At 44.5% G+C, this 27818-nt stretch overlaps 1 protein-coding gene across 7 annotated transcripts in view; it reads left to right on the top strand.

The window, feature by feature from the left end:
• LOC144142445 (uncharacterized) overlaps positions 1-27818 on the top strand; it is a 289522-nt gene that overhangs the window by 75171 nt on the left and 186533 nt on the right. For 6 of the 7 annotated variants that reach the window (XM_077673956.1, XM_077673962.1, XM_077673955.1 and 3 more), the window contains exons 4-11: positions 1181-1395; positions 7630-7705; positions 9942-10100; positions 13134-13302; positions 17040-17174; positions 18393-18452; positions 19419-19483; positions 22724-22979. In XM_077673956.1, the coding sequence (XP_077530082.1) occupies positions 1181-1395; positions 7630-7705; positions 9942-10100; positions 13134-13302; positions 17040-17174; positions 18393-18452; positions 19419-19483; positions 22724-22979 (1135 nt within the window). The remainder of the gene's footprint in view (positions 1-1180; positions 1396-7629; positions 7706-9941; positions 10101-13133; positions 13303-17039; positions 17175-18392; positions 18453-19418; positions 19484-22723; positions 22980-27818) is intronic. The other variant, XM_077673959.1, reaches the window with a different exon arrangement.

Consider the following 27818-nt stretch of genomic DNA (forward strand, 5'->3'; position numbering starts at 1 on the left):
TAAATTTTTGAGTAACTCTGGGAAACTTGTCAGTCCTGCTGCTTTTCCCCCACTGATTTCAAATGTGGCGTTTTTTGAGTACGTCAGTTAGTTCCCGAGTTAGAGATAATTAGTCATTATTGGAGTAACAGTAGACAAAACAGTGTTAGTCATAACACAGTAATCTTTATATTTTTCGATGCTGTGATCCCTGGAGAGTGCAATAAGAGAATTGGTTTTTAGATGGACTGTAATTAGTCATTATTTGAGGAACAGTAGACAAAACAGTGTTAGTCATAACACAGTAATCTTTATATTTTTCAATTCTGTGATCCCTGGTGAGTGCAGTAAGAGAATCGGTTTTTAGGTGCACTGCTTGGAACTAATTTTACAGCTCATTAAACCTTAATGTTTGAAATGGGCATTCAAAATGGTTCCTCGCCACTGGGGCCACCAAGGTTTAATTAGCTGTAAAATTAGTTCCAAGCAGTGCATCAAAAAAACCGATTCTCTTATTGCACTTACCAGGGATCACAGAATTGAAAAATATAAATATTACTGTGTTATGACTAACACTGTTTTGTCTATTGTTTCTCCAAAAATGACTAAATATCTCTAATTATCTTGGTTACTAATTGACTTACTCAAAAAATAATGGCACATTTGAAATCAGTGGGAAAAAAGCAGCAAGTCTGCAAAGTTTCACAGAGTTTACTTAACAATTAAAGGAAGCTCTTTTAAGAGCTTCCTTCAAGAGCCTTAAGCCTTCTTATACGGTCCAATGAGGAAACCCATCTGTTTGTCTGTAATGCATAAAAAAATACTATTAAGAAAAGGTGCTAGGGCCATTGTATTTTCATTGAAGACTGGTTATGTAGTCTCCCAAAGAAGTCTTCTCAGCGTGCATTTGCGTACACCAGAGAAGCTGACTTTAAATAGCTTCGTGTGTAGTGCTCTATAATGATACATGAGGCCTTATAGAGTTAATAATAGGCTCTAGGGTCTCCCTACTTTGGCATCAGACTGACTATATGATACCTACAAAATGCTTTCCCGGTGATGCACCTTTGTGTAGTGGTGAATATGACTGTAGTATATAGCAGACCAGTTGAAGCATTTATTTGACAATTTCCTCTTAAAAGAGTTTCCGCAATTTTTTTTCCCAAAAATTCCCCCCCCCCCCCCTTTTTCCTTCCCACAGTGGCATTTGGGAGCCAGCGCTGCCCGTGCTGCTGGACTCAAGTAAGTCCGACGTCGCCGCCTCTGCAGTCCATCACCCTGCAGCCTTGCCCGGCCACCATGGTGGCGGTGGGGACAGTAACCACACTGGTGGGGTGGGTGGTGGTGGTGGCTGTCTTCCGGCTCCCTCAGGCCGTTCGTCTCCGTCTGCTGCCTCGTCATCTTCTTCCTCGGCTGGTGAGGGTGCACGCTCATGCACTGGCTGACACGACTAACAGCGCGACAGTCGGGAACCCCGCAGGGTTGCGTACTAGCTCCATTGATCTTTAAACTGAAGGGTAGAGTTAAAAATTACGGGCCCCATTCAGCTTTCAACTAATTAAAGGGTAGAGTTATGGGTTTAGTTAGAAATCTGCGCAGAAAGGTGAATGGTTTGGGCTTGTTTAATGGTGTATTCTGAAACCTGTAGCACTGGGAAAAGAAGGAAGATTGGAGTATTGACATGAATAACAAGTGTGGGGATCATTGCAGGGCATTTTACTGGCCTAATTGAACTGTGTAAACTAAAGGGCAGTTAAAAAGAGGCATCTTCATAGAATGATGGTAGAAGATTGTGCAGAAGGGTGAAGGTTTGAATGTGTTTCGTCATGCATCCTGAAACCTGAGGCACTGAGGAAAATACAAAGATCGGTGATTGGCACAACTAACAGCACAACTATGGGGTGCTCTGCAAGGCTGCGTACTGGCCCCATTCATGTTTATGCTAACAGTCAGTTAAAAAATAGGTGTGTTCATGGATTGCAGTGAGAAAAGCTGCGCACTAGGGCAAAAATTTGGATTTGTTTGTTGGAGCGTTCTGAAACCTGTAGCACGGAGCTGTTAACTAAAGGGCAGTTAAAAATAGGCAGGGGTGAGACAGATGCGCGTATTGCGCAGTTTTGATACAAATTTGCTTTCCTGCGCCAGGCTGCTCCAAAAGCTTGAAAATTTCGAAAATTCCACCAAACTGTTTCAAAACGGTCTGAGAGCCAAGGATTTTAACGCTCCTGTCAGTTTCAGTGACGAAAGATGCTTACTGGCGGCATACTTTTCCAGCATCTCCAAGGTGATGCTGTTTGTAAAGGTTTAAATGATTTATCATTCAATAAAAAACCCGCATAAAATTGTCCTCGAGATTTTTTTTCCGATCGAAAACCGTTGCAAAGTCTGTAGAAGAAGTACTTATGTGTACTGAGGTGGCAAACTACTTGTGCAAGGTGATGAAAAAACGGCAATTTTAGGATGGTGAAGATTGGAAAACATGGCCGGCGGGTGAAGCAGTTGCTCGTGGTTCAGGCAGAGTGCTCTTCACCGACTTCTACCGTGGTTATGGTTAGGGGGGTGGCTGGGTTCACTTTTAGTAGTTTGATCTGTTGTGGGGAGTTGCGTGACTATAGAGACTGGAGTTCATAAAAAACTTTGTGGTGCCCGCGAATTCGCCATGTTTCGACCTTGAGTGTGAGACGCGGTGCTGCGCGCTTGAAGTGAAATTTCGGGCTCATTGCGGTGTTATAAAACACCGAGTTATTGCCACCTTTGACAGCGAGCTTGCGAGCGGCGGGAATGGGACGAACGACACTGCATAATAGCGGCGCAGACTACATTGCCGTAAAATGTTCTAGCAGTGTCCGATAGCGGGACGGGCTATTATTGCACGCTAGTAGTAATGGTTCATCTATCTGAAGTGAAATTTAATGTTAAAAGGGAGGTGGCTACACATACCAACGTTAGTCAAATTACGATCGTAGTGAACGTGCACTTTGGGTATTGAAATGGGAGGGCTGGTGGGGTGCGACGACTGTCACCTTGTTTTGCACAACTTTTGCCGTGGCGAGTCTACACTTGTGCGTAAAGCAGAGTCTGAGATTACAAAAATAATAATTTCGCGTTCACATTATAATAAAAGTGCCTATCGATTGCTTAGTTTTTCAATTCGATACTTTCAATGGACCTCCACTCTATCTATGCATAGAGGCTAAGAATTTAAAAATGGTTTGTAAAAACGTAGTGCAGTTTGTACCTTGTACCTTTGTGATACTATGGTAGAAAAAACTTTATTGAAAAGCTGTTTCAGTGTTATGTACATTCAAAACCGATTATTAAAAAGTGCACTTTTCCCCCCCCCCGAGTTGCCAAAAATTTGATTTTTTTGGCTCCTAAGGTGACATAATAAATGTCTTTCTTCTGCTCCAAATCAAGGTTCTTTTGCTCCAAAATCCAGATTTTGCTGCTCCAAAAACTGCTCCCAAATCTGATTCAGCTGTCTCACCCCTGAATAGGCGGCTTCATGGAATGATGATAGAAGACTTCGCAGAAGGGTGGAGGTTTCAATGTGCTTTGACATGAATGAGAATAATGGGGAAATATGGAAAGCAACCCCTCGAGTGAAGTAGTGCTCTAGCGCATTTCTGTCCCTTGTATGAAATAGGATGGTGACTAGGTCTTCATTACCCACTCTAGCAAGGAGTTATGTCATTGCAAGGGGGGAGGATTGTAAATCACTATACCGTACGTCAGTTTGGTGAGTAGGGGTATTCAAATGCCAGCCCTTCACGGCAAACCATGTCATCACTCGCTACTAAAACACCTCCAACGTGCCACCATTATGCCTGCACGAATGCAAAATTTGGCAGTCTCCTTCTTTCTTTCTTTTTTTTTCCCTGTTTGTAAAGAAATGATTAGGTCTAGCACAATTTTATCTGTGACAATGCAGGCAATTTATAATTGTCTTTATCGGGAGTACTACTAGGAATTAAGCCATTTGCTACCTTCTTGGCCATTTTGAAACAGTGAGAAGGCTTTCAAGGCGATCAAGTTGGTGTCTTCGTTTGCGGCTTCAAAATTCTTTTGGAGCTTGTCAACAGCTAGAGCGGGGGCTTAGCACGAAAGATGTACCACGCGGGGAGTAGGCTTGAGAATTCCACCTTATGAGCTAGTGCAGTAGCTCGGGGCATTACCACACAGTCCGGCAGTGTTCCTGACACCCTTTGCACTCCACATCGAAGTGCAAGAGTGTGGTAGCTTGAACGATGGTGTCACGGCATGTGTACTCTGTAATTGTAGGCAGGGGAAGAGGCGTTTGCACTTGCAGCCATTTGTTTGGCTTCTGCTGGGTCAGTTTGTGTGGTTCCACTGGTTGTTAAGCACAGCCACAAAGTTGGTTGTGGAACTGCGTTCACCAGTACACTGTTTCAGCTGACCGGAGAAGTTAAGGTAGTTGAACTTTTGTGAAAGACGCTTATGTGGTGCAGGCCCACAATTGGGTTGCACTGAAATACCGTATTTTTGCGTGTATAACCCGCCCCTGCATATAATCCGCACCCCAACTTTCAGCCCACCGGAAAAGAAAAAAAAGATCCTCGCGTATTGTTCGCACATTTGATAAAGGAAAAGCTGCACCAAGGCTACTGCTCGAGCAATACGTCACATACTATGTAGACAGAAAGAGCATATATTTAGCAAGCAGAATACACCGACTGCAAGGCGAAAGACACAATTCACGCAGTGTCACTGCTCTCACTAGAGCTATCACTTGAGCTGCAGTCCTCAGGGTTGTATACAAGGTCATCTTCATGGCACAACGTGCACTGAAGCTTCACGGTGCGCTAAAAAAAAAACCCCGCCTATTATTCGCACCCCTACTTTGCCGCTGAAATTTTCGCATTTTTGGTGCAGGTTATACGTGCGAAAATATGGTAAGCAGAGCAACGCTGCAGATACCACTGTTCACTGGGAGGAACAGTGGAGGAACTTCCTCCCAGATACCACTGGGAGGAAGTAACTAACACTTCTGTGATGGCAGTCGTGTTAGCAACGCACACACATTTTCACGAGCTGTTTATTTTTGGAGTCAGTTGTTGCATGATAACAACCGAAGGTGTCCTGTGTAATGCTAGTGTTGCTTCTAGAGTGTGGCTGCTTTGTTGTAGTACAGGCACTGTCATTGTTGTGAAGGCTGAGTAGACAGCAGCACCGCTTAATCTTCTATTCAAGCTTCTCTGGAAGTCATTATCAATAGCGAGTGTGTAACCGTATATTGCAGCAACCCTCGTGTTCCAGCTTGAACTTGCCGCCATGGCTGCATGCTTTGACATCAGCAACGAACTAACTGATAGTCAATGAGGATCATTTCTGGGGCACAAACTTTTCTAAAAAGAGTAATTACCCCTCAGTTATAAGAATCATACAATACGCAGGTTGTGCTGTTACTGGGTTTGACTGTTTGAAGATTGGACGCAGTTGCTCATGGCATTATAGGATTAGGCTCGGAAAGTGTTAGTGCAAGGAAGGGGGCCAGAGGCGACAAATTGTTACTCCGTGTAATTAGTGCATTCTAAAGTGAGAAAAACTTTTACAACTTGGGCAGAGTTCATGGTGGGTGCTGCGTAAGAACATTTGCGGGGTGTGTTTTGGGAAGCGGCGCAGCTTCTGAGTTGCTGTTGAACATGGGGAGAGACACACGAACGTGTCTACTTGGAATGTACCAGAAGTTGGGTCTACTTTAACAGCACTGATGGCTGAAGAAGCCTGGAGCTCGTGGAGTTTTTGCCATTCGGAAGCGTTAGGTATTTATATGTGAAGTATACCAGTTTGAGAATGTTGGTTGAATAATCTTCCAACACAGTGTTTGAGCCAAGCCTGATATCTAATAGAGGAATGTCTGTTTGAATGTGGTAAAGTAAGAGGAATATTTGCCCACCACTATTTGCCTTTGTCTTAATTCCTTTTTTTGTGGAGTGCAGAGGGCCACATGCATATACTAACAGCCAGGGTCCAGTGATGTTTGAATAATCACGCACAAATTATCTTTTATTGTTCTGGTTACTGCATGTGGGTAGATTTGGGTCTTCTTTATTCACTTGCGCTCCTTTGTATGGGAGACAAACCATTATTACAAAAAAATGTGCGAAATATTTTGTGTAAGGTTTTGTAGCATCTTCTTTTTTTCTACGCTACTACCTTCCCTGTTAAATAGATCTGTTGGGGAAAACTACACTCAGGCTCTCAACTTGAGCTACCCAGCCAAAGAAAAAAAAAAGGAATTGACTGATTGTTTAAACCCGCCGAGGCAACACAGGCATGGGGTGCACTGTAGTAGAGGACTGTTTTCATCTATCACTTGTAATATAGAAAAACAGTTAGTATGGGTCACAACTTTTCGAGTTAATTTCTTTGTGCCTTTATGATCAGTGATTCCAACCAGTATCAGTGGTCTTCTTCAGTTAACTTTTTTTTGCTGCGTAATGTTGTCTTTCTGTTACTCCCGACCGTAGGCTCTGTGATTGTCACAGTGACAGTCAGTGCAAGTGCACACGCTTTTTTCAGCTGACTAGCTTGCTAGTTTTTGGTCTTCGCAGCACCTTTCGCTTTTGAGCGGCAGGGTTATCATTTTGCGTCGACACAGTGGCTTTCTAACTATGGTAGTTTGTGCCTACTGACCGGCTGCACTGACTATTATCACAATGTGCACCAAACGGCACCTCGTCACTGCTTCCCTGTCGCTGCACCGTTGCACTGACTGTCACACTGACTTTCACGCTAACCGTTCTAACGTCGACAAGTCATGTGCATGTGTGCGTGCATGTTACTTGCTGGGGATGAATGGATGTGGGATTGGGAGTGTTTGGGCATTGGTTGGTGGTGAGAAAGTACGCTACGGTGAATAAAAGCCTGGTAGAAAGTTGAGAGTGAAGATTGTAATGTTAAAATTGATTGGTGAGCTAGTGTATTTTTGTTGTTTTTGGTTTACAGGGAAAGCTCTACACTACGTGCCCACTGAGTTGTAGTTTGGGGAAAAAAAGTAGTTTCGGTAATATTAGAATTTGCTGCTGTTTGTACATACCAATATTTTTGTCTGCACCTGGACTGTTTTGTGCAGCGACGAATTACAATGAAAATATGAGAGTTTAGGTCAGTGGCATTGTCGTCTTTTTTAAGGAATTATGTTTCTTCTTTGTTTATTGTGTGGGTTTAGTTGCACTTTTTATGCACTTTCTGTACAAAAGTCGAAAAGCCAGTGTTGAGACATTAATTAGTGCTCCTGTGTGCCATTATGTGTTGGTGACGATGATAGTTACTCACGACCTTCATTGAGTTTGCAAGCTCCAGGAAGTGTAAAAAAATGTGCCATCAGAGCTACAGCCAAGCAGAAAACAAGTTTTTTTCCTGTGTCCTTGTCACCTATTTTTGCAGCCTAGTTCCCGTTAGTGACAGCTCTAGTTACAATCAATTCTCACTGTATGATATTTTATCACACAGTGTGAGGTCCTTGGGAGTTTAATTATTGTTTGGAACCTCCTTCCCCCTGCAACGAACCTTTTGGAACTAAATGTGCGAGCAACTGAAAGCTTAAGTATGTGTGGGAAGTTTTTGAACCTGCCAATAACACCCGGCTTTCTTTCTTTGCGATTGTGCGTGTGTGTGTGCCGTCAGGAATCCTGTCGACGATGGAAATGTCCATGTTCAGCTATGGGAGCAAGGAGGGCATCGCTGGCGAGCTGAGCTTCCTGTGAGTGCAATTTTGTTTTCCTTTTCTTGGCTTCTCTAGCGAGGTGTCTACTTGGAGCTCTTGTGGGCTTTATTATGTGAAGGGAGAAGGAGTGTTGGTGTTAGACACCCCAATCTCTTTGTACACCTCACTGGGCTGTGGCAATTTTCCCGTTGCCTGTTTTTAAGCCGTCAGCCGCGAGCTCCTCATTGTGCGGGAAAAACTGATGTGGTTGTTGTTGTCGGTACAGAAAATGGCGGGTGTTGTAAAAAGTAAACAAAAAATCAATGCCTCTTTTTTTTAAAAGAGAAAGATGGTTAAAAGGTGAAGCTATCTCCCATGAAAAACCTAAAGTCAGTTCAAGGTACTGCTTTGACCTTGCTGGAATGGCGCAACCAGATAGACGTCGGCTTCGTAACGCGACGGACCCACATTCGATTCTGGCCACTGGAAGTGTTTTTTTCTTTTGAGGCACTTGATGTGCCTTTGTGAAAATCAGCGTGTGCCTTTCTATTGTGTAAAGTTGGCTTTCCCGCAATGCACTTTCGCATATGGTCGCATCAGTGAGGCTAAGAAAGCTTCGCTTTAAAAACACATTTTACTTTGTGCGGAGTTTGAGCTCGAATCTCCAGGGCGGGAACCGAGTGTGTTACCAAAAGAAGGCAAGTCTTTTATAAGGGCCACCAGGCTTTCGTTTTCAAACCGCACTTCAGTGCCCGGGGGAGTTTTTCTTCGAAACGGTGGAAGTGCGAACTTACCAAATGCACATTGATACATTCTACACTGGCCACACGTCTTTGGTAGCTCTTTACTTCTGCCTATGTCTCTTTTGTGGTGCAGTACCTCTCTTTCAAGGGTGTGTGTGTAACGGTTGTGATGCTTGAGCTGGATGGCTGGTAAAAGTTTGGGTGTTGAATTTGGATTTAGTATTGGCCGTTATTTGAAACCAAAAGAAAGAGTAGACAACAATCACCACAGCTTAAGCAAATGTTCATTTTCCTCTTTGCAAGTGATGTAACGGGCAAATTCTTGAAAATATAGTTCTTAGCTAGCTGGCGCAAATGTGAAGCTTGAATAGTAGCTCAACGGGAACGTTATGTCCCACTTACAAAGTTTGAGCTATCCAGGTTTAAATGTATTTCTTCTTCTGTGTTCTTTGCCTTGTATTACCTTTTACGACATGGCCAAGGCATTTGTCCTGCTAAGTGAGGGTCGTGGGATCTGCTTCCAGCTGTTGCGGCTTTTCTTATCTGGAGGCAATAGACAAAACCACGTGTTTATTGTAAAAGATTGCCAGGTGGTTTCTATCAGTCTACAACCCTCTACTATGGCAGGCCTCGTAACGCAGATTTTGCTTCTCCTTGCAGAACGCCACTTAGCGATAGAGGGAAGTCTGTCAAAACTATCAAGTGGTCTATATTATGAAAAAATGGATCGGCACACACTCGACTGCAATTTATTCGGATTGGTGTTTTTTTACACACGAATACAAACAACTGGGAGGGTGACAGGTGACTAGATGGAGTCAACAAGCAATATAAAGGGCTCGATTATGTACACAAAAAGAGAGGTTCGTGTATTGTGCTGACAGAAAATGGCCTGCATTTTGTTTTGTTTTTTCGGATCCGAAATATTGTCCTTTCCACAAGCAGTGTTCATGCTGCTGATGGGCATGTACAGCCCAGAGCAAAGGTATGTGGAACATGAGAGTAGCTGATTCACTGGATGGTCCAGTACACGGCTCACTGGTGGTCGACTTGTATGCATATGCCCAGGTGAAAATAATTCTTTCTAGCTGTATTAATGAACCAGAGATTTTTTTCTAGCTAAAAATACTTCAAGCTAGAGATAGGCAGAATTTCTAGCTAGAAATTCAGTTTCTAGCTCATTTCTAGCTTGATTGAGATTTTGTTCTGGCTGGCAGCTCCAGCTAGCATATGTCAGCCCAGCTGGAAGAAAAAAAAACCTGCAAGCTGGAAATAATCGTCTCTAGCTAGACTAAGAATTTTTCTAGTTAGAAGCTGTCGATTCCAGATAGAATCTATAAGTCTAGTCAGAAATGAAGCTGGAAATTGATACCTTGCTAGAAATGCTCTTTCCATTTTCCTGGGGTATGTTTTGAGTCACTGGGAAGGGGAAAAATGACTCCGTACGTTCACAGCAACCTCTGCACTATGATCCTCAATCTCGCGGCCTCTAAACTTTCGCTCGGAGTAACCGCACTGGCATTGTTGTGAGACGCCGCTCGTTCCTGCAGGGACGTGGCGGAGTCCGAGTCTGAGCGCGCTCAGCTCCAACACACGGTACAGCGGCTGACCAAGGAGAAGGAAGACACGGCGCGGCAGCTGACGCAACTCGAAGAGGCCAACCAGTCTCTTGTGGCCACCAACAGGGGTCTGCTGGAACGCATTCGAAGGTGGGTGGCTTGCCTGCTATCTCCGCTGCTGTGCCTGTTTTGATGCGTGACCATTTGCATGGTGACCATAAGCTGGCGGCATCGGCAATACTGCTTCTGGAAGTTGGGTTTTTTAAATGCGGAGCACTTTAGGGGCTCGCCTTGTCGTAGCTCACCCCTTGGTGTACCGTCGTCACGGCGTACTGTCGTCACGGTTTCCCACACAAACTTCGAAAACCAAGTGGTTTATATATAGTCGTAACTGCTCAAAACTTTGGAGCTGCTGGCACTTGTCATAAATGCCCTGCTGTTTAGCGCAAACTCCAGACAAATTTGAGGCAAAATACACGTAATAAAGCGGCAGCCCCCACGTTCATTTAGTTCGGAACGCAACTTGTTGGTTTTTACGTTAGTACGCAAAAAAAAAAAAAAGTGGCAGCGCAAGGAAAAAAAAAATGTGTTCGAAACTGCACTGCAAGGTGTTGGAATGTGAAAAATGAAAAGCAAGCACAAAAAAAAAAAAGCACTCCCGTTGGCGCTGTTTCAGGCAGTGGGTGCGCGAGCACTGCGAAAGTGGGAAATTTGAAATGTGTTGGACAAAACCCTGTTCAATTCATCAGAAGAGGAATAAGGGCGGCCAAGAGCGGGATGGATGGTAACAGTAAGCGGATAACGGCACCACAGCCCATTATGGCGAATCACTGCCGTGCACTTCTGACAGGTTTTACGTTGAGTGGAACGGCTCTAATTTTTCGAGTATTCCCCTTTTTCGTTCATGTGCTATGGTACAGAGCAGAATTAGGCATAGCCTGTGCATAACCAAGTCTCCCGTGAAGCCGAAACATCGTTAAATTTGGAATTCATTAATCTGAGGTTGCCAAGTCCTGGTAGTCCAGCTAAAGTTGCTGGTGCTTTGAAAACTCCTGTTGGGGCTTAGCCAAGAATTTCATTCGGAGTTTAGGGAGTTGATTTTTGACCGCGCATACAAATAAGCATTGAACTGTGTAGCTGAAAGATGGCACACTACTGTCTCCGTCATTTTATTATATGTATCTATGACATTGGGAATGTGGGCTTGATAATGTGATCACGGAAGGGAAAGTGAACCGTGAAGAATGCCACGGAAGGCAAAGGGAAATTTGAACCTAAATGAAATTTTTTAAACCCGCGAATGAGATCCTTTGGGTGCATTGGCTGATTTTCTCCCTGTGCTATCACGTAATCGGCAACCTTGAAATCACTTGAGTTGTCATTGAATGGGTAAAAACTGACCACGTAGGCTTAATGAGGTGAGGTTGCACAGACAGGAATTGCAGCTGCGGTGTGTCTCTGTGGCAAACAGAGTCCTTCAAGTTACGCTTGAGTTTAACTCCCCAAGCACCATTGTGGGCACCTTTGAAATGCTTAAGTTGTGTCCTCGGATCGTCAGTTCTCGAGATGTTCGACCTCTTCCCGTCTTCTGCTGCACTACCTCTCTCTCAGCAAGTGAGCCTCTTCGATGAACAAATTCTTTGCACCGTATTTGCACGATTAGAACGTGCGGGTAGGCTCGCGCAGTAAAATTTGAAAAAAAAAAAAAAAAAAAAGGATGCCGACTCTACCACAAAGATGTAAATGGCTTAACACCACGTATCTGGAAGGAGATCTTATTTTACGCATGCAGCTGTGGCAGCCAAAAATAAATTGTGCTTCGTACTTGCTTATCCAGCTCCTGCAGTAAAGAAAACTATAGCGGGGAATATTGAAGCTGTTTGCGATTTCAAGTGTCTTGAAATTCATAATTCTACGGGTGATGGGCTAATTGCAGTAGTAGAAAAATGTTTAACAGCTGACCAAGGTGTGGCATTCAGGAATTAGTGCGCTGGAATTCATTCACTTGGTCTTGACGGATTTTTTTATTAGATTGAGTTGGATTTTCAGAGGACCTCGTGTCTAAGGCAATGCTGCTGGCCGATTTAAAGCCTGTTTCGGTTTTGAGCCTGATAGTAACGTGCAAACAACTTTTAAGGCTACTTTTCAGCAAAAAAAGGTGCACGCTAGAATCGTACAAATACGGTAATCGTGTTTGACTTAACCCCCTGGTATCATTGTGGGCACCTTTGAAAATCCCGCAAAGAGAGAGAAAAAGAGAGAGAGAGAGCTTTCTAATGTCATGCTATGCCAAATATAATTAGATTTGATCAGATTAGATTATTACATGATTAAAGTCAAATGGGGTTAATGTGAAGCATTGTGGCACCTTTGAACGTGGCACCTTTGAAATTCCGAATTCCCTCTTTGAACTTTTGCTTCTTGAAATGTTATCATTCCCAATTCCCTTTCTTCTTCTTCTCCCCCGAGACTGTTTCTCAGTGAAAGCCTCGAGCTATGACCTTCCTTGAAGTGATTATCGTTCCAAGATAAGTATACAAGCCAGGCAGTTATAGTGCGACGCAAACCGTTAACTACCTAGACGTGTCGGTGTCCCGCACCCCACCTCTAAACCGACCTAGAAGGTACCAAGCCATGCTTATTCGTAAAAAGAATGTGCGGAATCAACTAAGAGAACATGAGAGCATTTCGCGATAAAAGAATTAAACCACGGGTTTTGAAAAAGTATCGGCATTGCTGGGGCTTGAACCCGGGGCGTTTGTTCCAAATCACACTAGGCTATCTGAGGCAAAACATGGGAGCTTTTTTAGCAGTAACGTAAAAGAATACAGTAGAACCTCGTTACAACAAGAGACACTGTTACAATTGACACGTGGTTATAAGAGTCACTTGAATGAAAGTGATTCGGTTGGTTTTCCCATGTTCACCATGTTAGCAACATCGCATACAAAAGACCCTGGTTAGAAGAGGCATGTTTCTTGCATCCCTTGAGTGTCTCTTGTAACGAGGCTTTAGTGTAGCAGGAGTATTCCAAGCGAGCAGTGGATGGCACTTGGAGCGTGCATTAAGTACCGGGTTTGTACCCACTAGAAAACGGAATCTCGTGTCCTCGAATCATCAGTTTGAAAGACTCTATCAATTTCCTCCCTTTCTTCTTTGTCTCCTTCCCCAACACTTTGCCAGCCTGAGCCAGGAGGTGGAGGCCCTCAAGTGCACGAGTGAGGAGCTCGAAGACACCAAGGCCGCGCTGGTTGCGACCACCGATGCCTGCCGTCTCGCGGAGCAGCAGCTGCAGCACGCCAAAGCGGCCAAGGCAGCGCTCCAAGTCGAGCTGGAACGGCGGATTGCTGACGTGAGCCTCTTCTCTGTGAAACCTTCATTTGGCACCGCTTGCTTGCACCGTTATTGTCGCTATGAGGGTGTTTACAGATGTCGAAACTTTATGGATCTAAGACCTAGTCCAGTGTCCAGTGTTGAAGGAAAGGCTGTGAGGTGGGTTTGTTCCAATTATTGTCCCTTTGTAGCAATTTCGCAGGATCTTGGCGTTCAGTTACCTCTCCTCCACAAAAGCACCCGCCGCGGTTGCTCAGTGGCTAAGGCGTTGCGCTGCTGAGCATGACGACGGGGCTTCGATTCCCGGCCGCGGCGGCCGCTTTTCTGATGGAGGCGAACAGCAAAAACGCCCGTGTGTTTGAGATTTAGGCGCACATTAAAGGAGCCATGAAGAGAAAATGCAAGTTGGTTTTATTCGAAAGATTTCGTGTTTTATAGTGCCCCCAGCGCTTGTCCGGATACAAACGGTGCTTTATTCACTGAGAAATTAAACAATTTAGGTTAAAATTTTGATTTTCCCGCTCAATCGTGCGTTTTCGTGGTCCCAAGTGACATCACGGGAACCGACCGCTCTGCAGCCTAGAGTACCTTCATTCACGTATCCGCCGTACAGGGTAGAGACACGTAACGCTGGCGCCGCCATGTTCGGTTGCTCGCTCGCCGCCGAAGCAAGTCATTGTGTCAAAACCGCGCTAAAATTATCGCCGCAATGCGGTGTACTGAAGAAGTTTGAATCATATTGTCTGTTTCGCGTTGCTAGGTCTCGTGGGAAACGAAAAGAATAACGCGCTGAGCCCGTTGGCCCAATTGCGGCGGCACGGGGCCGTTCAAAGGTTGTCTCCACCCTATAGCGGTGTTGGTTTGTTCCCGCGTTTCTTTACGTTCCGTAACCTAGATGGCGCCACCATACCGTGGCAAGCGTTTGGTTTGTTTTTGCCCGCATTTAAACCTGGCTTGTTTTTGTTCTGGGAGAAAATATTCGTTCCCTGAAACAGTGCTCGCTCGACAAATGGGGTCACGTAAGACACCGTTGCTTGCGTCAATCGGCCAGTGTCGTCTGAGACAACCCCAAGCCCCGTAGTGCTGTGCAGCTAAACCAAAGCATGCTGTGCGCAGTACGAACAGCAGAACGCATCAGTACTTCTATGTTTACATGTGCTTTCGTAACTTCCACTGTTTGTCCCATCATTCCTATTGCTTTGTAAAGAATGTGCCCTAAATTTAAGCGCAAATCGCTCGTTCGTCTAGTTTGTAAGCTCTACCTAATTTGCGTCTGCTTCTGCCAGCCTCCGCCAATCGCAGAGCCTAGCCCATGTGACATCACAGGTTCTGTTGCGGGAAATGAGCTGGTGGGTCGCATGACCATTACCGTTTTTCCTAATTATGTAGCTTATTTGAGCGAAGTTTACGTTAAAAGTGGTGTCAGTATGATTCTAACGAGACAATCTTTTGAATGAACCAAACTTGTGTTTTCTCTTCATGGCTCCTTTAAAGATCCCCAGGTGGTCAAAATTAATCCGGAGCCCTCCACTACGCCACCCCTTATCGCCTGCGTTGCATCGGCGCATTAAATCCTACAATCAATCAATCATTTTCGTCTAGTCCCAGCGTAGCTGACATAGAGTCCCATGTATTAAAATCCCCGCTGCTACGCTTTGGCTCAGAGTACGTTCCCGGATCATTCGTCGCAATCTGACACTCCAAACCCTCTTGAGCAACATGCACGCAGCGCCATTTTGACGTTTGACGAGCCTTGGCCAGCCTTGGCTACGCCTCATCGCCGGCGTTGCGTTGGCGCATTAAACACTACAATCAATCAATCTCTTTCACAAAAACTGAATTCCAGCCTATCCCTAATTCCTCTCAAAATTGGATACATTTGAAAGAAGCCTGCCGACATTGCACCATTAACATGCAAAGAATTGACAGCACTAGGTGTGTTGTGTATTTGCATAGCATGAATGGAAAAATGTCTGAGGCATTGGCAGACATTTCAGATGTGTGAAGCAGGATATGGCAGCCTTTTTAAAAATTGTGATTTAATATCCTTGTGGCTTTCTTACTGTAACGCAACTTGACGAGGTTTTAGTTTCAACATGTTGGGTCAACGTACTGTAATTTGTACGAGACACTTACCATCGCAATATTCTTTACAGTTGTTTTTTGGTACCCTGAATTGCTGCAGAACAGTGTAGCATTGTTCTTTTTAAAACAGTGATTTGTATATGTGGCAGTAATTGTGTGAAAGCTCGGTGCACTTGTAAGAGTCAGTTTGGGAGGACGTGCCGGTAGTACTAACTCGTTTCTAAGCACTTGCACTAGAAAGCAAGTTGCAGCGATCGTTCACCTTTCTGCAAATCTCGGCATCATTGTGTCGTGCACCACAACATCGTTGTGCAGTTTTTATTCCAAGGATAGCTTGCAATTTCCAACGTGGATGCAAGAACATCGTGTCGAGATTCGGGGTGCGATAGCACTAAAAGAACACACACGTGTTTTTTCTTACTGTGTCTGGCTTTAGCAATGTTCCACCTAGACATCTACCAACTCGCCCAAATTCAAACTTCCATGTCACGATTCCTTCGAAGGGACCCTGCAACACTTTTCTTAACTTTTCCCTAAATCATAAAGGCTTACAGACTGTGGTCAACAAACACATACAGTGCCTAAAATAGGGGGTCGTCTGGTTTATGCCCATCAGATAAGTTAGAGAAACTTGCTCAAAATATTTTTCTGTCTCTGAGTGCTCGAAGTACGTCATTACACTGGCGCAGTGGCTATTGGTCGTTTTTCTTTGAGTTGCAGCAATGAATACATTCGTTAGCCACTTTAAAAAGAAAGCTGCAAAAGCAAAGCAGAAACAGAATGCGGGTCTGATATGAGAAAATCGCGCAGTAACGCTTTATGCTGGCGATAACTATAACTTTCACGGTGCTTCCAGACGCCTCGATTTCTCCGACGCTTCCGCCCGTCGCCCACAAAGTAATATCGTCGGCGTGTATAGCGTGGCGGACCCCTTCTACCATTTTGAGTCTATCAGGAAGTTTCATCGTGGCCACGTTGAACAGAAGGGGGGAAAGCACCGCCCCTTGAGGTGTGCCACGAGTTCCAAGGTGTGCGGGCCCATAATTTGTGTCATCGACTTTTATGTATGCCTTCCTTCCCTGAAGAAAATCCTGAATATAACGAAAGGTTTTGTGCCTGCAATTCGTGGAATTTAGGTTACTAAGGATTTTGCTGTGCTTTACGTTGTCGAATGCACCTTTCAAGTCTAGTGTTAGGATGGCCCTGTCCCCATGTTCTCCGTGAGGGGGGGTCAATCACCTTCCGTTTAAGCTGGAGGAGAATGTCTTGGGTTGACAGGTGTGCACGAAAACCAAACATGGTTGGGGAGAAGAGACCCTGTTCTTCAATGTAAGCAGAGAGACGCGTGCAGACCATCTTTTTCATGAGTTTTCCAACACACGAAGTTAGAGAAATAGGCCGTAAGTTGTCCGTATTTATCTCTTTACCAGGTTTGGGAATGAAGTGCACGATTGATGTTTACAGACTTCATTAACGCAGTCTGGGATGGCGCCCCAATTCCGGATGAATGGAAAACATCAATCCAGACGCGAAGGAAAGAGTGAAAGCGTGTATCGGAAGTGTTGCAGAGTTCCTTTAAGGAGCGAGCAAATGATGCGGACTTTTGCCCATCTTTTTCACTAAAGTACGCCTTAACTGTGACCTCTTTCCCTCCCCTCTACCTTGATCCAGATGGACAGCCTCCAGGAGAAAGTGGCCAAGTTGGAGATGAACGAGGAAAGGGCGGCGCAGAAGCTCGCCAAGAACCGGGAGCAACTGCGGACACTCGAGAGGAGGAACCTGACGCTCGAGGAGAACCTCTCGCTGGTACGAAGGGCCTTGTCTTGCACTGTATGAAGTGTTGGAAGAACGCAGGAGCGCTGCTGAGAAATCACGTTGGCAAAACGGCTGTCTTGATTGCGTTCAAACCTAGCACGAAGGTCGCATCTTGTCTATTTTTTTCTTTTCTTTTTGCGTTTTAAGGAAAACTCGTTCCTAAGTAGGGGCCCCACAAACTAAGCCCTTTCTGTTTGTGGGGCATATTAAAGCAGACCATAACCGTCATGCAAAATATTATTGGGATGGATTCAGTGGTTTATAAATGCACAGTGCTTAAATGCACTCAGCTATTGTTGTACATAACACCCTGTACGTTGCCCTTCTGAGGGAAGGGTCTTTTTAGCTGCTGTGTATTGGAATTCTTCTTTTACTCCTTTAAGCTTTGTAAGTGTTTGGTGAAACTAATGAATTTTAACAAGAACATCACATGAGGCAACAGGTTATTCTCGCACCTCTGAGTATGTCTGGAAATGTGGGGTTTGTGATACGATGCAGCTGGGAGCAGCATAAAGGATTCTTTTTAGTGCTCAGAGGTTATGAGTCATTTCCTGTGGGTAAAAATATGGGGGGGGGGGGGGGGTTTGGGGGCGATGACCGGAGACTTAATGCATGTATAGCACTTGTGTGAAAAAAAATCTCCAGGCTCTCTGAGAGTGCAGAAAGCAGCTCTGTCTAGTGTGTTGGCACCCCGAAAGCTGTTGTCTCTGAATGTACACGTCCATATGGGTGTTGTGCTGTAAAGGAAGACATACTTTGAGCTTGGGCGTATAGCAGTGGGTGCATCCCATAATTTCTTTTTTAAGTTTTGATCAGTCGGGTTGGTGCTGACCTAATTTATATTTTCAAAGGCTTCATCTTTATTCAGTGATGTAAAAAAAAAAATGCAGAAACAAGATTGATGCCTTCACGCCACCGAAGTAGAACAGTAGGAGGCTTTATCTGTGTGCATTTGAGGATTTGATTAGTAATGGGCACCCTTTTCACGGCCTGTGCACTACTGTAATGTAAGGTGCATGTGTAAGACATGGTGAAAGCATGTTTTAAGCAGTTCAGCCATAATTCTCAGGCCAGTGAAGATTGGATCAAGAGCTATTTCGAAGACCAAGTTTCTTATTTCACTTTTGCTACTTGATCATTACTCTCCTATATTGCATGAATTTTTTGGAGACTTCTAACCTAAGAATAACTTTATTTTTATTTTCCCAGGAATCTTCGAAACTCCACGAGAGCACTGCCACGATCCAGGATCTCTCCAGAGCCGTCGAGGTATGTGAAGTGTCTGTTTCATTACTCATGTTGAAGTTAAAAGCAGAAAGTTTACTTGACTGATCAGTTTCCAGCATTTGCTCAGCAAAAAGAAACCAAAAATGAATTGCAGAGATGTCACTTGCCGTTTCCAGGGGTTCAGTTTTGATCTTTATCTTGAACTTGTCTTGAAATGAAAGCAAAAATGCCTTTGTGTTCGAGATTTCGGCGCACATTAAAGATCCCCAGAGGGTCAAAATTAATTTGGAGCCCTACACTACAGTGCGCCTTGTCGCCTGTGTTGTGTCGCCGTGTTAAATCCTACAATCAGTTAATGAATGAATGAATGAATGAATGAATCAATCAATCAATCACTCGTTGGCGTAAAATGAATCGAGCTGCTATGGAAATTTGGTTGCGAATGGATACATGGTTTTCCGCTAAAACAAGAGATTCCAATCTCCTTGGAGTCTTGTAAACTTTAGTTACAACTAAAACAGCCCGCCAAAATTAAGCTTGCTCGCTGGTGTCTCAAAACAGTGCCAAGGAAACTCTAACAAAGGAACGCCTCTGTTTATCTTTTGAGATATCGCACCACTTTGCTGCTTTCATAGACGTGAGATATCCCAGGTGAAAATGTTTTTTCAAGCTGGATTATTAAACCGAAAATTTCTTCGAGCTAGAAATATTCTAGCTAGAAATAGGCAGAATTTCTGGCTAGAAATTCAGTTTCTAGGTCATTTCTAGCTCGATTGAGATTTACTTCCAGTTAGCATTTGTCAATCCAGCTAGAAGAAAAAACCTCGCAAGCTGGAAATAATCGTCTCTAGCTAGACTAAGAATTTTTCTAGTTAGAAGCTGTTGATTCCGGCTAGAATCTAATAAGGTAGTCATAAATGAAGCCGGAAATCATGGTTTCTTGCTAGAAATGCTCGTTTCATTTTCACGGGTTATGTGAACTTGCCCTCTTATCGGCACTGTTTTCAGGCCCTGGAGCAGAAGCGGAAGGATGCAGAGGATGAGTTGCGCCAGCAGCAGGACGAGAACTGTCGGTGAGTCACGTTTTTGTTCACTGGTAATGTCGATTTAAAATGCAGAAAACTAAAATTAAAATGCAGAATTAAAATTAAAATGCAGAAAACTAAAGCAATGCTCAATAGCCTCAGGAGAGCACAGCGCTTGATGTAGGTGGCGAGGCAGTAAAAGTGGTAAGCGAATATATCTACTTAGGCCAAGGGGTGACCCCGGATCCCAATTATGAGCCAGAGATGATTAGAAGGATAAGAATGACGTGGAGTGCATTCGGCAGGCGTTCTCAGATAATGAATGGCAGCCTGCTATTTTTCCTGAAGAGGAAAGTGCATGACAGCTGCATCTTACCGGTACTCGCCTACGGGGCATTAACTTGGAGGCACCCGCTGCGGTGGCTCAGTGGCCTAAGGCGTTGCGCTGCTGAGCACGAGGTCGCGGGTTTGATTCCGGGCCGCGGCGGCCGCTTTTCTGATGGAGGTGAAAAGCAAGAATGTCCGTGAGTACGAGATTTTGGCGCACGTTAAAGATCCCCAGGCTGTCAAAATTAATCCGGAGCCCTCCACTACGGCATGCCTCATCGCCTGCGTTGCAACGGTGCGTTGCAACGGTGCGTTAAACCCTACAATCAATCAATCAGAAAATTGGAGGCTCGCAAAAAGGGTTCAATTTAAATTGAGGACGACTCAGCGAGCAATGGAACGGATTCAACGGAAGATGATGGGTGTAACATTAAGGGACAAGAAGAGAGTGGAGGGGGTCAGGGAACAAATGCGTGTTAAGGGCGTATTAGTAGAAATAAAGGAGTACTGACACGAAAATTTTGTTCCACTATTATTGCTTAACTGATGCTTAATAATCTGGCGAACCTGAAACAACACTTTAAATACTTCAGCGCGCGATAATTAATTACATTGAGCGGCCTGAAAATCATTTGTTTCAAATTCCTGCACTTTCATCCCGAAAGGCGCATATGACAGAATCCCGGTGGGGGCGTTGTTTCGACTGCGCCGCCGCTGGATCTGAACGGCTGAGCTGCCTGAAGGTGCAAGGCCTACCATTGCGATGGAAATTCGATGACCGCTTTCAATAAAAGTCCTGATGGCGACTTCTGTTGCGATTCCAGGCTATATTATTGCTTCCTTTCCAATGTGTGGAAATTAATTTTTGCCAACAGTGCCTTTCTGGGCAGCGGTTATGCCTGTAGCTCTGGCTACGTGCACCCGTTTGTGAATGCGCCGGCGCCCGCTCGCCGCTCGCGGGGCCGCGCGCGTGAAGTGTCGTCACGAGTTTTTGACGAGCGCTGTCGCGTCACTTCTTTTGGCTTTCACGGGATGATGTCACGGTGATGTCACGGTGATGCTGAGTGCCGCTCCGCACACTGTTCCGTCGGCGTGATAAATGAGATCCAATTAAAGTGTGTTCTCCGCGATGCAGGCTGCTCATATTTCAGCCAGCGTATTCTGTTGAGTAAAGGAAGCGAACTGTGCAATAATATTAACGCCGAAAATTGGTGTCAGTACTCCTTTAAGAAGAAGAAATGGGCGTGGGCAGGACATGTAATGTGAAGGCAAGATGACCGTGGGTCATTAAGGGTAGCAGAGTGGATCACGGGAGAAGGCAAGCATGGCAGGGGGCGGCAAAAAGTTAGATGGGCAGATGAGATCAAGAAGTTTGCAGGGATAAATTGGTTGCAGTTAGCACAGGGCTGGGATAATTGGAGATTGATGGGAGAGGCCTTTGGCTTGCAGTGGGTGTAGACAGGCTGGTGATGATGATGATGATTGTGAATGTCGATTCAGGGGTATGGATGCTATGAGATGTTTTGCTGGTGGGTCAGCAGAGTACAAGGTTACGTGTTACTGTTTAATGTGGAATCACATTTCTTAAACTCGCGGACGTCTTCCGTGTGAAATTTCTCGTTGCATTTTGTGATGAATATCCGGCAGTAGCCCTTGTCTCATATTCCCCACACAAGCCTTCGGCACATTGCTTTTTTTTTTTTTTTCAGCACTGGTTTTCACTTATTGGAGCCTCTAAAATTGGGCAGAAAAGATGCAGTGAAGCTTTACCTTTTTTTTTATGCCACGTTGTGGTTGTGCTTTACTGAGTTTTGGGAAAAGTCGTCGTTACTAAAACGCTGGAGCAGTGGGACGCATACTTGTAAGCTGCAAGCTCATTTCTGCCTCAAGCGCTTTGATAATTGCAAAAGGAAAGTGATTTGACATTTTCAGTTTTGCAGTATATGTATTACTATGTTACAAAAAAAAAAAAAAGAAATGCTGGTTCTATCGTGGTCGTGGCAGCCATTTTTCTGACTGAGGCAAAAAATGAAAACATATTTCGAGATTTCAGTGAACATTTCAGGGAACACTATAACGTGCTTCGTATCCCAGATGTAGCTTCGGCATGTTAAACCCCCACAATTTCGAAGAATAATGATTTTTCTTCTCTGAAACTTATAATTTTAAACTTTTTCTTGTAAAACAAATTGAAGGCACAGCGCAGAATTTTTTGCGCCTATTGTTCCCTACAGATAGAAAATTTCGTTTAAATGTAACCACTTTTACAATAACCCTTTGGCATTTACAGAAGTTTGTATTTGTTTTTCGCTGCAGTGCATTTTCGTTTGTGTGGGGCAGTTGAGGTTTGACAATTTCATTTCAGTATAACCACCTTAACCTGAATTGTTCGACGTTCACAGGGGGCTGGATTGCATTTTTGCTACAGTGCATTTTCATCTGTACAAAGCAGCAGAAGTACCGTATTTACTCGATTCTAAGCACCCCCTTTTTTCCACGAACACGATATCCAAAGTGCTTCGAAAAACGGAAATTGACACCGCCGGGCACGCACGCGTGCACGCACACGCACACATTATCGCGGTGGTATCTCGACGAGACGGGCGCAAGGAATAACGTTTCATTTGGCAAACATTCAAGAAGAAAATTTGTACAAAAAGTGAAGCCGCTGCTTATGTCTGATGCTCAGTCACGCTCAGTACCACTGGAGTCCATTCCACCGTTTGAGCCGCCGCTCTCTGTATCGCACAGCAGGTCATCTTCTATTCCGTCCAGGTAGTTTGTATAATTAAACACTTCATATATGACATGGGCGTAAGATCAACTTGGACCTGCTGACATGCCTCCAAAATCTAGATTCGCATGAAAACTTTTTTCCAAAATTTTTTTATGAAGGTAGAGGAGGGTGCTTAGAATTGCTAAAATGTGGTAGTTCTAGCGCTACTCTCCCTCCAAACGCAGGCTCAAGGAAGTGCTGTACGAGCGAAGCCTCTTTCTCGACGACAACTGCGATTCAACTCTCAGCAATGGCGTCGGAAACAACACCGGTTCTGCCGTCGGAACAGTAACTGCGGAAGCCAACTTAGAGAGCGATGAAGGCGTCTTTGACCGCTGCATCTCGCCAGCGGGTTCTCTCTTCCTCAACCCAAGTGAGACTCAGCCAATCAGCGACGAGCTTTTCTTCAGCGCCCTGGATCTGCCTTGCACCAGCACGCCGGTGAGTTTGCGTCGCCGGCGTGTTTGAATCTCTGCTTGCTTCGCTGCAAACCGGGTGGCAAAACTTAAAAGTGAGATGGACGCATGGGCTACACTGCATGCTATCTGTAGAGTTGTTGCGATGGGTATTAGAATATGGTACAGTCAGCTCCCGTTAATATGAAGTGCACAGGGACCACAAAGAGCTTCGGTTTAGTCAAACTTCCGGTTAAGCAGAAAGAACAAGAACAGCATCAGTACCATTCCGCAACCCGTCTCCCTCCTTGATTTTGTTAACAATCTCCTCTTTCGTCAGCAGTTCGAGCATACGACATGGTATGCTCTCCCCCGTGAAAATAGAAACAGCATTTCTGGCAAGAAAAAATATAATTTCCAGCTTCATTTCTGACTAGATTTATAGGTTCTAGCTGGAATTGAGAGCTTCTAGCTAGAAAAATTCTTAGTCTAGCTAGAGACGGTTCTTTCCAGCTTTCAGGTTTTTTTTTGTTCCAGCTGGGCTGACAAATGCTAGCTGGAAGTAATAGCTTCCAGGTGGAACAAAATCTTAATCCAGCTAGAAATGAGCTAGAACTAAACTTTTAGCTAGAAATTCTTCCTATTTTTAGCTAGAAATATTTTTAGCTAGAAGAAAATTTTGGTTCAATAATTCAGCTAGAAAAAATAATATAGTTGCGATTTATTGCTAAATTCGAAGTCTGAAGTGTTCACCAACCACGTAAACTGCTCACAGGGTGCTGTGTGCAACAAAGAAGGTTAAGGACCTGAAAACAGAGAGATGCATACGCTGGTGCGAGTCTCAGCTGACCTGCCGCTTTACGACTGTGCGCTGCCTCAGTTCCAATGGCGGCGATGTAGTGCTGAGCACGGCGGCGTTTTGGCTCTTAAAAGTTTTGAATTTTATTGAGAGATGACGGTCACCTCGATGCTTTTTGTTTGAAATAAATTCCAATTAACCGATAGTTTGGCTTTTATGTTCAAATTATAGAGTGATTGCTTCCGTTGAATGGATCTCTCCCGGGGTACGTCACGCGGCGGTTGTGACGTCACGGCGAGCGCACGTGCTGGGTGTGGCCGGGCGGGTGGTTGGCAAAAGATTCGGACCGGCGCGCGGCGCGTATGCAGTGAGGCTGCATTAGACGCGCGCAAAAGTGGAGTTTTTGTTTATGTGTTACCTTTTCTGATGCCAGTGGGCTGCTGTGCTCTCAGCTATGCAAATCGTGCGAGCAGAATCGGCGGCTTCAGACGCTTCCACGTCCCCAAAGAGCTAAATTCGACGGGTATTGTGGATGCGCGAAATGCGACGAAGAGCAGCCAAAGCTGCGCGGGCTGCTCTTACTCATAGCAACATTTCCCATTCTCGAACTTCTGCTGTTCTTCAAAGTGCAGTCATACTGTCTACATTGGCGGTCCGCGCTGATCAGTGCCATGAAACGATGGTGTTTGTCAAGCATCTGCTGTCATGCAGCACCAGCAGAAAGTTGCAGTGGTCCACTGAGATAGTGCCGGGGGTGGGGGGAAGAGGGAGATTTTTTTGTTGCGAAATATTGCCATGTTTTGACGAGGTAGGGTACTTTATTTAAAAAACAATGAATGCCTCACCTGCTTAGGCGACGCGAAATAAATGTTTCGACGAGCGATCCGCGATAGCGCCTGCCCCAGATCGACCACGACAAGTTGGGTAATATGGGGTATCTGTTCAAGACGAACGAAATTTATTGCTTGTAAGCCAATAAATTTTTACCTTGATCAGGGTGCGGCAAAACCGAGATGCTTGCCGTGCCCACATGTAGCATCGTGCCTTCAGCGTGAGATGGGCCGCTCTCCTGTCTCGAAAAAACTCGGAAAATCTGTTCGCCCTAATGCGAACGGACACAGTGAGTGTATTCTTTTGTTGCGGCCTCCCGACGCTGGCGTAAGCAGCGGGCGTACAAGGATACTAACTTTAACCATCATGAAATAATGACTACCGATAATTACTTCAGTGCCCTGCACTGTCGCAATCTATACGCACTTACCATATGTGACTGCTATGTTACTCTCACAAGGACGATGAACCATTTCGCGATTTCACTGGGGAAAAAGGTAACAAAACAATCGGTCACTTCCGTGGAGCACGACATCATCGCGATATTTTTATTGGAACAATTTTTGGCCTTTGCTTATATTTTTGTTTCATTGCTGCGTATTTTACTTTTTAATCCTTTAATGCTTTTTTCCCTCGACATACATGAAATTGTGCGTACGCCACTGTCTCCGGGCGACGCAAAGAAAGCAAGATTAGGTCGTAAGAGAACCAACCTTCAGAATGACTCGTTTAGGCTGTTCTGTCGCGCACTGATTATCTGAAAGGGTCACTCATCAGTTGGCCGTACGGTACACGAAAGTGTTGCGAAGGTTGTTGGTGCAGAAAGCTACATGGAGGTGCGACGGCCGCAGCTAGGATAGCTAGACCCCCCCCTGTAATGTAGACGGCCAGCGACAGTCCGAACCGTTCCTTTCGGGCGCCGCTTGGCCAGGCCGGGGCGTCGGCGCAGGTGTGTTCTGCCAACCACCACCGCATTTCGCGGCCGCCAGCAGGCGCCACCCGTTGCGCACGTGCGCTTCGTGACGTCATGGTGTTTACATACAGGGAGAGGTCCATTGCATGTAAAACTGCACAGACCGGAACGTCACTTCTAAATAACCGAATATTCCAAATTATCGACCCACTTCAAATATTAACCGACTTCAAATTATTGGGAGTCGACTATTACGGACAAGTGGACCCAGCTTTCAAGCAGCCGCTTATCTCCCTCAGAAAGCTTGCAGCTTCACGGAGAGGGACATCGGTGTAGTGATATTGTGTGCAGTGTGTAAGGAGTGTGCTGGCAACGCATAATGTGTGCCTCGTGCAATGCGTTCGAATTTAATGCAACATTGCTTCAATGGCAGTTCAATACGCATGTAGTATTGCAGTTTTAAGATAGTAGTGTTAAAATGATTAGTTAAAATAAAATAAGTAGTAGTAGTAAAATAGTAAAACTAGCATGTGGTGTTGAGGTCGTTGGAAGTCGTGAACGTTCGGTGTGAAAGAGTGGGGAAAAAAGTTTTGCACAAAGCGATACTGTCTTTATGAAATGCTCCCACTGTTGTGAACTGCAATGAGGATGTGTTATAAGCTTGTTGTGTAAAAAGGGCTGTGAACTGTACAAAAAGGCAGATGAAAGAACCTAAAAAGCAGTAAAAGGGATTGCTTTTAATTCTTGACTTAGGTGCACTCGCTGTTTGGTTGGGATTAGACCGCATGAATTGAGCCACTTTTATAGAGAGCATTTCATTCACACACTTGACATCCAAAAGGTATATGAGATGTACTCTAGTCTTAAGTCCACAAGTGGCTTTCAGTGGTGGAGGCAGTTTTGAAGGGTTGAGGAAAAGGTATCTCGAGCATGCGATAAGCATTGTTATTAAAGCTATTTGTTATTTCTTTGCTTCGCAAAAGTCAGTTGTATGCAAACACGTGCACCGGAAAGCCAACTTTTTTTTGACAATGATGATGATCGTGGGTGAAGTGGAAGATGGTTAAAATGTGAAGCTTTGTCTGGTTGAAAGCGAATGTCTTCGAAGAATGAAGTTTGTCCGAATTTTAAATTGTTACACCCAAAACGCACTGAAGGAAAGCCAACTTACTAAATGGGTTGTGCATTGAGGGGGCGGACTGGTCTTAGACCTGGTTTTTTTTATTTACAAACCAATATTAATGAATCTGCACAGCATCATTGATTGTTTGTGCCGATTTGAAATCTGCAATTAGATTTTTTGCAAAATGATTATTTTTTGGGATAGTTAGTGATTAATTGCCATTATTTTCGGTCACCATTACAAAATAACCACTCCATACAGAATGGTGATTACCCTGTGGCTAGGCAGACAAATGACTAAAAAATACGAAATTGGAAGAATTTTTTTGATTTAGCTATTTTTGGTCATTTTACAACACACTCAACTTTACTCCTCCCGCGCTCTGCCAGAAATGGCTCAGTGGTGGTGTCAATTGAACGCAATAATAATTTTCCAAAGCTTCCATTTGGAAAAATTGTTCCCAACATTGTATTCTCCATACATTCAGGTATCAAAAGCACAAAAATTACAGTTGTACCTGTCTGGGTGCCGAGGTATTTAAGGGCGAAATGCTAGCTTTGCGTTGCAAGAAAAGTGCCGTTTCATTATTGAATTCTGTGCGAACTGAGCTGTAGAGTGCACTTTAAAATGCTGTTTACAATAAAATATGGTGCCTTATAATGAGAAAATTTGCAGATTGATAAAAAAATGGTCGTGAATGCTGCAAATGCCATTTTCCAGAAAACAATTTTTTGACCGTTTTTCGGCCCCAAAAACAACTGCCCCTTCAAACATAGGTGCACAGTCAACACTTCATCTCTGGCCAATCCTACTGAGTGGGTGCGTGCCAAACACTTCAAGGGCATCGTCATTATCATCATCATCTAAACTCGGATGAGAACAAACGAATTGACTTGGTTCGCGACGGGAGAAAACTTTGCGTTTAAACCATCTTTGTTGTTGGGCTTTGAATTGTTTTACTTAGGCGAAGTACCGTAAAGTTTTGAATGAATGCCCTCCCAGAGTGCAGAGATATTAAGTGAAAAATACGGGATGGGCGAACTTTCGGGTCAGGTGGAAAAACTACAAAAAAGTGGCCTCACTGGCGACGAAAACTGCGAAGATGTCATGAAAAAATAGGAAATGAGCAAGCTTTCGGGTCAAATGCAGAAAGGACAAATAAGTGACTGCATCAACTCATGAATAGATTCCTGTTCATTTTGTTCACTGATCGATGCTA

Source organism: Haemaphysalis longicornis, unplaced genomic scaffold, assembly GCF_048455015.1.
Source record: "Haemaphysalis longicornis isolate Haplotype H1 unplaced genomic scaffold, Haemaphysalis longicornis Haplotype H1 scaffold_6, whole genome shotgun sequence".
NCBI lineage: Eukaryota > Metazoa > Arthropoda > Arachnida > Ixodida > Ixodidae > Haemaphysalis > Haemaphysalis longicornis.